This window comes from Populus euphratica, unplaced genomic scaffold, assembly GCF_000495115.2.
Source record: "Populus euphratica unplaced genomic scaffold, PopEup_1.0 scaffold4.1, whole genome shotgun sequence".
In the NCBI taxonomy this organism is placed as follows: Eukaryota; Viridiplantae; Streptophyta; class Magnoliopsida; order Malpighiales; family Salicaceae; genus Populus; species Populus euphratica.
Window position 1 is genome coordinate 983,619 of NW_011499859.1, and position 10,494 is coordinate 994,112.

Genomic DNA, 10,494 nt, shown 5'->3' on the forward strand with positions numbered 1-10,494 from the left:
AGGGGAAAGAGGGAAGCAGGGATTTTCAAAGCAGCCAGCTATTGGAATATCTTATTGTTTTTTACTTTATGGGGCTTGATATGCTGTTGAAAAAAAACTTTGGGCTAAGAAAATGTAGACTCGTACATTGGTTTGGTGCTCTGATTTAACTAGTTTTGATTCCATTGTTTCGTGGTCTGTAACATAAGACTCTCGTTTCATCGCAAATTGAAGAAGTTTTTTCACATATTTTATATATATATATATAAATAATTCCAGTTATATATTGAAAAATATATGCATGCCTTTAATTTAAAATAAAAAATTATATATAGTAATAAATAAATAAATAATGTTAATATTTATATTTAACTTGGCTTGCAGCAGGTCAGAATTTTTTTTTCTAATGCAAGAAATGGAATGAATATGTGTTATTAATGTATTTTTTGACATTAAATAAAAAATATAACTATTAATTAAAAAAATGATATTTATATATAATAAAATAAAATAAATATTATATGTATTTAGAAAGATCTTAAGATCTCAAGTTAATTTTTAACATATTAAAAATATTAAAATTATTACAATAAAACACTATTTACCTTTACTTTTGTATAATAATTTTTTTAAATATAAACAGAAAAAATTATAAAAGAATGGAGATAAGAAAAAAAATGGTATAAATAGACTAAGAGTAGATTGATAAATATCTTAAATATAAAGAATAAAAATAATATTTTTTTTCAAAAAAAAATCAAGAAAAAAGAGAAAAAACTAAAAAATTATTACAAAGAAAAGAAAAAAAAAGTGATGAATAAACCAAGTATAACATGATAAATAAATCAAGTATAAAGAAGAAAAAAAACATCTAAGAACAATTTAAAAAAAAAAACATTGCATATTGGTCACTGCTAAATAAAAGGTTTTCGTTATGATTTTTCTGAAATCAACATCTTTGTCATGTTCAAATTATTATCTGATTAAAATTAGATTTTTCATCTAATCGGTTTTATTTGCCCTTCGATAAACTAACATAATTGATCATACATATATACAAAATAATATTTCTTACTTCCACATAATATATCTAATTGTAATGTAAGATCCAATGCTGCTGAAAATAGAAAAATGAAAGAGCAGTTTCATTGTATCAAATTTACCTCGTAATAGTTGCATATTTCCATGCATGTCAGCTTAATTTTATCATCTCTCTAATGTAGTCGGGTTTACAAAATTCAATAGTTCTGAGTAGTTAATTATCCAGTGAATCATTTGGAAGGGCTAGTAGAGTCGTTTATAAATTAATGGGCTTGCACAAGGCACAAAAAATAAATCTACTTACGCTACACTAATATCTGAACATAAAGATATTATAATTTTATATTCGATTATAATGTTATGTTGCATTTTTATTAACCTATTTAATGAGCTATATAAACCTTTTAGAAAAATAAAATATACCATGGTTTATTATTCACTAATGAATTATGAATTGGAGTTTTTACATGAAAATTATTTTCAGCAACAATTATTTTTTTCTCTCTCTCTCTAATGATCAACTTAAAACTCTGAATGGGAAAAAAAATGGATAAAATCTTGACCATAAAAAATGCTGCTCTTTGTCCTGTTTATATACTTATCTGCACATGGTGACCATAAGAGATGCTGCTCTTTGTCCGTCGAAGGAAAACAAATAATAACAGGAAAATAAAATATTTTTTTGGGAAACAGAGCAGCATGCCTTGTTCACGTTCCTATCTTTTGAACATATATATACTTAGTACATTAATTTAATTATAATCCAATGAGATTTATTTACTTTTATTTTTTTGCTTGTTTATATTATCACTACGGCAGCCGTGTGAATATGGGAATGCTGCTTTTCAAATGCACTTGACCAATCATGGGATGCCACAAATTTATATTTGACCAATTTGTTTAGGTTGATTTGGCTAACCAGAGAAGATAAGAACGTGGACATGATGTTGATTTTCCAGTCAGGACATGCACCAAAAACTGTGGTTGCCTTTAATAATTCCAGGCAGACAAGAGGGCAAAGGGTATTTACAGAGACAAGCAACAAGTAGGTAGCCTCTAGTTGCCCATTTTAAATTCCAGTTTTTAATATTCCGGTAGCCTCATGTTATCCACGATACATTCTTTCAGGTGGAATCTTAGGCATCATCTGTATCCTATCTCACTTTATCAGTTTTCAGGTTTTCAGGTTAAGTCTATAATGCACAAGGGCTTCACCGTTTTTCTGCAACTCCCTCGTGAAGTAAAGCTTAATTTTAAAATGCTTAGTTTCATGAAATACTGGATTGTAAGAGATTGCAGTTACTACATGATTATCAACTAGAATTTTTGTGTTATCCTTCTGCTCCATATGCAGATCATAAAGATTTTTTTTTCAACCATAAAACTTGATTTATTGTTAATGTTTCAGCAATGAATTATTTCTAATGTGGATTATGCTACAATCTCCTCCTTCTTTAAGCACCTTGATAAAACTCTTGAACCTAGACTAAAACAATATTATAAAATACTTTTCATGTTATCTATACATCCAACCCAGTCACTATATGAAAATTTATATAGCTTGAAGCTTTGACATTTCTCAAACTTAACACCATAGTTAACACTTCCTTTGATATATCTTAATATTTTTTTTGTTTCTTTTAAATGCATTTCATTAACACAATGTATAAATCAAGATAAAAGACTTATAAATATCATATACTATTGTAGTAAGATACATTATGCAACTAATTAAACTTCTAAAGTGTCCTTCATCAACCTTTTCAGTATCATTTTCCTCGCTCAACTCTTTTTTATAATTCATTGGTGTGTTTGTTGCTTTGCATTTTTCCATGTGAAATTTCTTCAAAGTTACCTTTGCATATTTTTTCTAGCATATGAATATTTCATTCAGACTTTATATGACCTTCATTCCAAAAAAGTAAACCATAAGACTAAGATTTATCATTTCAAAAATACACATCATTTCTTGTTTGAATTTTTCAATCAGTCCTGCATTGCTTTTTATTATTAAGAGGGCATCAACACAAAAGGACTTTATAAGAACATCATTGTTCTTTTTCTTGACATAAATAGCGACCTTAAATAAGGATTTTTCAAAGCCAAAGCTTAACAAATGATTTTTTTTTTTTATTTTTTTTTATTAACGTGGGTGTCCGAGCCAGCTTACGCGCACCACGACTAATCCCACGGTCCACTGGACATCCTGCAAGCCTCAGTGAACAGGTTAGGCACCGCGGGGGCGACAGGCGTACCACACAGCAAGGAGCTAGCAGAACCAGGAAGGACACCACTCGCCAGCCCCACTCCCACTAGGACTCGAACCGAGGTTTGAAAGAAGGCGAGCAGCGCCTTACGCCACTGAGCTACAAGCTGCTTGGTTTAACAAATGATTATTTATCTTACTATATCAGGTTCTAGGTGCTTACTTTAGTTCAAAGAAAGCTTTTATAAGTGAGTAGACTTTATCTTCTTCATCTTAAGTCATAAATCCATCTAGCTACTCCATAAATATTTCTTCTTGTTGAACACCATTTAAGAATATTGATTTAACATTTAATTCGAACACTTTCCAGCTCTTTTGTGTTCTTATAGCTAGAAGTAGTAGAAGCAGTCTGATTGTATCCAATCTAGTAATAAGAAAAAACGTTTCAAAGTAATCAACACTAAACATTTAAGCATACCCCTTCACTACAAGCCTGGCTTGTGTTTGTTGATTGAGTTGTCTGCATTTAGTTTAGTTATGTGCACCCACTCCACTTCAATGATTTTTCTATCTTCAGGTTTGTAAACTAATTCTCAGGTATTATTCTTCTGAATCATTGACATTTCCTCCTTCATTGCTATCTACTCTATTTGTTCCCAGGATAATGATCATAGAAGTGAGGCTCGTTCGTCTATCCTGAAGGAAAAACTAGGAACTTACAGGATTGTTAATAATGCTTCGTGTGGGTGAGGGATACTGGGTAGAGACATGACCCATGATTTTGGAACAGCTTTGGCGCAATTTCCCACTGAATCGATCTCCCCTGGATGAGGAAGAAGGTGATGAACAACAGCTTTATGAAATGACTTCATTTTCTACTCTGATTTTGTTATTTTTAATTTGCCCCTTGAAGTTTTGACATTTAGCAATTGGGCCCTTATTCATGGAAATTTTCTCTCTTTTTTTAATTTTTTTGCCTAGTTCAATTGCAATTGGACCCCTGGATTTCAGCGTCATTTACAAAACAGTTTTTGGTTTTCAAATTAATCAACTCAGTCCTTAATCATTTCTTAAACTTTTAATTCTTTTAAAATTACTCCTGGGAAAATCAATTAACCCCCCTATAATATCACCACCTATTCACTTTGGTCTTAGACTTTAACTTCTTGTAATTTTGACCCAAATCAGCCCCAAACTTTGGTACTTCTTCAATTAAGCCTTTAATTGCATTAATCAATAAATCAAAGTTTAATTAAGTCCCCAAACTTATTAATTCTTTCATTTTTTACCAAATTAGCTCCTAAATTTGTAATTCATCCTTATTAATTATTAAACTTTTAATTTGTGTTGCCTTGACTCATTTCTAAATTCCTTCTCATTTATTCATTTTATTATTATTATTATTATTATTATTATTATTTATTGAAAATTGAAAAATTAAGTTACGATAATCTTGATTAGGAACTTGAGCATCTGCTTCTTGTCTGAAATTTGGTTTTGCAAATAACAGCTTCATGTCCAAGCTAATTATACTTGCTATACTTTGCATCTAGTCCTTTACATCATTTGAATGAAGGATGGCTTGTTTTTTCATAATATTGACAAGATGAATAACTTTTTTTTAAATTTCTACTCTTGCTTTAGATTTGATTATTTGCAGTGATTTCATTGCAGAAAGCTTGATATTTCTTGAAATTTTTGTTCTTATCCTTTTTAAAATCCTAATGCTTGGCTAGCGGAGTAACTTTAACAAAACAATCTTGCCTCATAAATCTTCATTATTCTTGTACTTGCAAGGTATTTAAAAATTTTATCAGGATAATATTGGATAGATTCTTTAAATCTTCAAGCTGGTTATAAATGATGCATATCTTTCAGGTACTATAACAATAATTTTTTCTGTAATTCTAGAATTATTGAACTTTGTGCCAAGTAATCTTACCTTATTAATAATGTCAAACAATTTGTTTGAGTACTCTTTGATTGTATTATACTCTTTTATCTTTTGCAATTTAAATTTTCTTATTAAATTCAATACCTATATACCATATATTCTGTCATGTACTACATATTTTTCCTTTCAATAATCCCAAACATTTTTTTTGCTGATTCAAGAGAGATGATTCTTATGAAAATGGTTGTTGAAACAATATCGAATAGACATGTCTTTGCCTTTGACTTCCTGATTTTTCTTTCCTTATAACTTTTGATTTGAATCATGGTTGGATGGTTTGGCAGTGGAGGAACTTCATAATCCTCTTTCACAGCTTCTCATATATCTAACGCCTCCAGGTTTGTCCTCATTTTCGCTGTCCAAAGCTACTAATTTTCTCCATAAAAAATAGAAGGAGCAATTTAAGAAAAACTAGATTCAACTTCTATCGCATGTCCCTTAAGAAAAAAGCTGCAGTACCAAATGATTGTTTTTTTTTTTTTAAGAAAAGAAAGAGGCAGAAGAAATCAAAAGATTGCAGAGATAAGAATACTGATGTGTTGCAGACAAGGGATGGTTGATTGCATTTATTTGATAAACATGCTTATAATTAAATAGTAGTAAAAGAAGATTGAAATTCCAACTAATAGCCATAATTAAATCATGCTATCATCTGCTAACAGACTAACAACTCCTAGAGACTAGGACAATTTTATTTGCTGGAAACATAAAAATCTAAAGCTAACAGAAGATAAAGGCAACATGGACTTACAGTAGTCCTGAAGCAATATTCAACAAACATAAAGAAAAAATACTGATTGTGTTTTATTTGGTCTATCAGCATATGATCAAGTCAAAATAATAGCACAAGGAACTGAAGAGGAAAAAATGCCCTCTAGTCTCTAGGATCACAACAAGAAACTGTTGAATCAAAAATTCAAATCTTCAGCTTCCTAACCAATCAGCAACCTATGCTCAGGTCTTCAGGCCATCCAAACTCCTCCAAAAATGTCAACACAACTCCATTTGACCAGCCAAAACCAGTCTGCATTACCACAAAATCTTAAAATCAGTACAAATGTATGTAAAACATGCATGAAATCTTCCAATACTTGTTTTTGAGTTTTACACAGTACCTGGGGTTTGTAAAATCCACCTCCTCCAAATTCTCCACACTTTTGCACATTGAATTTTTCATGCATTGCACCCGTTTTCTTGTATACAACGTAGTTGGTTTTGATCCACCTCACAGCTATGTCTTCTGCCAATGACCTTGCTTCTTTTAATCCAGATCTCAGCAAACCTTCAACTAACATGTGTTGAAGTGGAGCCCAGCCGTTTGGAAAGTCCCTGGTTTTAAAATTTCTATCAGGTCATACAATATTTACATAAAGACAGTCGTTCTCCGTATATTTGTAAAAGGTTGGTAGACACAAAATTATGCCACAAAGGCTTCAAGTAATAAGGCTTAGTAACAACAATGTTTACGTTAATAAGCTCCTGATAAAGGGAAAGGTAAAAATAGATTTCTAACCATTGGTGTCCTGAATTTATTAAAGAAGTGGCAATTCCAGCAGCATGAACCAGGCCTGAACTTTGAAAACTTCTCATGACATTCTCCACCAAAGCACCATCTTCACATTTGAGATCAAAATCAAGAGCATTTTCAGTATTCTACTTAGTGAAAGAAGAGACAATATAGCTTAATATATTTCCATATGGAAAAAGTTATCTGGTGAATCATCGGCCATGATGATCTAAACTTAGCTTTCTAATACTCAAATGGTTATCTGCAGACCTTATAAAAATTTCAACAAATAGGTGAATCATATCATACTAACTTCTTGACAAATAAAGCGAGCATATGGTGTTCACTTGTTTTACATCATTTACCCATGTGCTCTGTCCTTGAGAATCAATTCTGATGACCTGCAGAAGGCCTAAAATATCAGAACTATCCGCATGACAGCTAGCTTATTCTAACTGTTCTTGCCCCAATTTTAGTCTTATAAAAGTTTATGTTTTCCACATCAATAGGCTATCAAATGTGCTATTTCTTTAACAATACACTTTCAGCTTTATACACTTTGAATTCAAAAGGTGAATTCTCTATCTCCAAGTAGGAGTGATTAAGTTAAGTTTAATGGTAATGCTCTTTATCATGCTCATCATTTGTGCAGATACTTGAAACTGGACATGGAGAATCATAAACCTGCATGGAACAAATCTATCCACAAAGGAATAAAATTCGAAGCATATGCATTCTGATTTTGGTTACAAGCTTGCCATGTTTCAGGTTCCTGAAAGTGTGAAATCAACAAAAATCAGGAGGAGAACAGAGAAACATATAAATATCAGATAATGGTTTTTAAAGCACATGCATGAGGACAAAACCTTGCATGTAGTGCCATTAGTGAGTCTGTAATCGAGCCACTGTCCCATCTCGTCATTCCAGAAAACAGAATTGATCGCATTTTTTCTTGCTTCGGCAGCTTCCAAGAAACTCTCCACTGTGTTTTTGTTCCCAAGGACATTCGCAAAAAAGGCAATATCTAGTTCCATCTAGAAAGATAGATACAGTGATCAAGTGAAAACAACTACTAACTTTAGATTTTCTTAATAAGGTAATTGAATCATACCTTGAGTATGTAAACATTTAAATCAACTGGTAAAATTGATGTCGTGGACGTCGTACTGAATTCTGAAGTATTCCTGTCATGAGTCAAATAAAGGATAGCAACTTCATTTTTTCCAGTTCTACTAGACTTCAACAATTATAACATTCTAATCATTGGCATTGTACTAAATAATTTTGATAATGTGCAACATTACCTCATCCATCTTGTACTGAAATCCCATCCGGATTCAGCAGCTGAAGCCACATTACGGTAAAACTGTTGTTTCTCAGAATTACCCAAGAACTTGGAAGCATATTCCTTATCCTGTTAGAGCAAATAAGTTCATGTATAGCAAATCATAAGTTTCTCCAATATAACTTAAATGGAACAGAATCAAATAACGCTCAGGTAACTTAGCCAGAGGCAAGAACGCACTCTACTAGAAGATTCGGGCCTGGGTTTGTTCCACATTGCATAATACCGACTTAAGTTGTGATTGCAACCTTGAGCATCCTGGATGGTGACCTTATGTATCTCTACAACACGAACAGTAATGTTTACAAAAGCTTAAATAACAAAAGAAAGAAATAAAAAAAAAGAAGTAGGAAATCAAGAGGGTACCAGAGTTCCAAAAGGCATGTTCTTTTAGCAATGCAGGAAGAGCCTTTCTAACCAATTCCACATCACAAGTCCTATTATATATCTCATAAACCATAGCACTCAGGAGGGGAGGTTGGCTGCAAAAGTATGGAAACTTACAGTTTAATTCCAATCATTAAGCACACGAGCACAACTCATATCAAGCAACTCACAATTAGATTCAAAAAAGAAGGCAAGGGTCTATGAGCTTAAAAGTCTTTAATTCATTATAAAAACAAAAAAAAAATGGAAATGAAACAGGACAAGCTGCAAAGGAAAAGAGATTAGTTCAATGATGGAAACCACCCAATTCTTATGCAATTTATCAAAGAAGAAATGGAAAAGAAAGAAAAGATGTAGATTTTCAATGAGGGAAATTTGGCAGGTAAAATATAGACAAGCACTCAAACAATTATTACACAAAGAAAGAGGTAAAAAGAACAGAAAAAAATAGGAAAAAGACATCTTAAAAATGCAACAAACATACCTCCTGTTGGTATAGTAGACCCTTCCACCATTAAGAACATAGCCGTATGTCTCCACATGGAAAATGAGATTGGTCACGATTGCTTTTGCAGTCTCGTACATTTTACTTGCCAACAAGCCCCTGCATGATCAGCACTCTATCTATATTATTCTCACCACAATTGGATGCACCTCACCAAAATTTATTGTCCAAGAGTAATGTTCTCTATCCCGAGTAAGTTCCCCAATAACTCAAAGGCAAACACCAAGAGGATGACATTATTCGTGTGTAGCTCATTCAGCATGGATATTTGGATAAAAAAACATAACTAACAAGGGACACCATTATCAGCTTTGCATAAGATTATTGACTAACTTATGAAATGGAGTTCAATGAAGAGAAGTAAATGCTTCTAACTGAACAACCATCCAGAGCTGTATAGCTGACAGCAATAATGACAAAGAAAAACAAGACAGGACAAGCACAAAAAAAGGAATTGCAAAAACAGTAACTTACCGAATTACCCAATAAGAATCCCAATAATAAACCTCTATAAAACGTGAACCAGGCACAACCACTGCCTCGGGCAAGGGAAGTAAAGTGTGTAATTCAGAGTGTTCGAGGACCCCATTAGAGACTTTTCTACTCAAATTCTTCCATAAAGCATGGACCTCAAGAGCCCATGACCTCACTTCTGGGTTCTTCACCTTAGGCAAGAACCCTTCTGGTTCAGGAACAAAATCCACTGGATCATAGTAAACAAGATCATCCTCTGCATCATCAAAGTAGGTTGCGATAAACACCTTCAAATCTTCAACTGAAACAGTCAAGTTTTCACCGCTTCTTGGTAGCTCATCAAAAGCTTTCTGTGTCTGTGAAAGATTGAATTTTAATGACAAATCAACGTAAAGTTTTGGGTCAAAGTCTTCCTCTCCAAAAGTCCTGAGTGCAGTTTCTTGGACACGTACAAGAAAGGTAACTAAGGGTGTCGTTGCTACCACAGTATCTGTTCCACTGCAGTTTGGAGACAAACTTGTTGCAAGAGACATTGCTGCTAGAGACAATAATGAGAGGGGGAAAAGATTAAGGATTTGCTGAGCCAGTTCTGAAGGGTCGGAGTTGATTGCTCCTACATGATTGATACATATATTTAAAAAAAAAAAAAAACAAGATTTGTTTTTAATTTCCACATAATACATGTAATTGTAATGTAAGATTCAATGACTGTTAAAAGTTGAAAAAGACCGATCTCATAATTTGCATATTTCCAGGTAAGCATAACCTTAACATGACTCCCCCATATTAAATCGAAGAAACAAAGAAAAGTTTGTTTGATGCGGTGCAATGTCCAAGACTCACATGTCTCTAATAACAAAAAAAAAAAAAAACCAAAAAAATGTTTATAATGTTTAAAACTCAGCTCGGAAAAAACTGGATTTTTATTTTTGAAAAATTCTTGTCCAGAAATAATGCTGCTCTCTGTCTCAGTTCTTTTTTTTTTAAAGGAGGACAGTTTCAAAATTTTCTTGGAGAAATAATATAATAGAAATTTATTTTAAAAATTAGCACATTTTTTAAAAAACCTCAAGCATTTAAAAAAAAAATAGGACAA

At 32.4% G+C, this 10,494-nt stretch overlaps 2 protein-coding genes across 3 annotated transcripts in view; both read right to left on the bottom strand.

The window, feature by feature from the left end:
- Positions 1-130, bottom strand: part of LOC105124225 (probable trehalase) — a 4,465-nt gene extending 4,335 nt beyond the window's left edge. The window contains exon 1 of one of the 2 annotated variants that reach the window (XM_011024151.1): positions 7-130. The gene's annotated coding sequence lies outside the window, so the exon portion shown is untranslated. Of the gene's footprint in view, positions 1-2 lie in introns of both variants that reach the window. The other variant, XM_011024150.1, reaches the window with a different exon arrangement.
- A 5,659-nt stretch (positions 131-5,789) lies between these two features.
- Positions 5,790-10,183, bottom strand: LOC105124224 (probable trehalase). Its single transcript, XM_011024149.1, has 11 exons — positions 9,399-10,183; positions 8,904-9,023; positions 8,399-8,514; positions 8,213-8,313; positions 7,992-8,101; positions 7,799-7,871; positions 7,554-7,721; positions 7,372-7,459; positions 6,694-6,793; positions 6,296-6,509; positions 5,790-6,204 (listed from the first exon to the last, which is right to left on the bottom strand). Exons 1-11 carry the CDS (start codon positions 10,079-10,081, stop codon positions 6,121-6,123), a joined length of 1,857 nt encoding a protein of 618 aa, XP_011022451.1. The 5' UTR covers positions 10,082-10,183; the 3' UTR covers positions 5,790-6,120.
- Between the last annotated feature and the right edge of the window lie 311 nt (positions 10,184-10,494).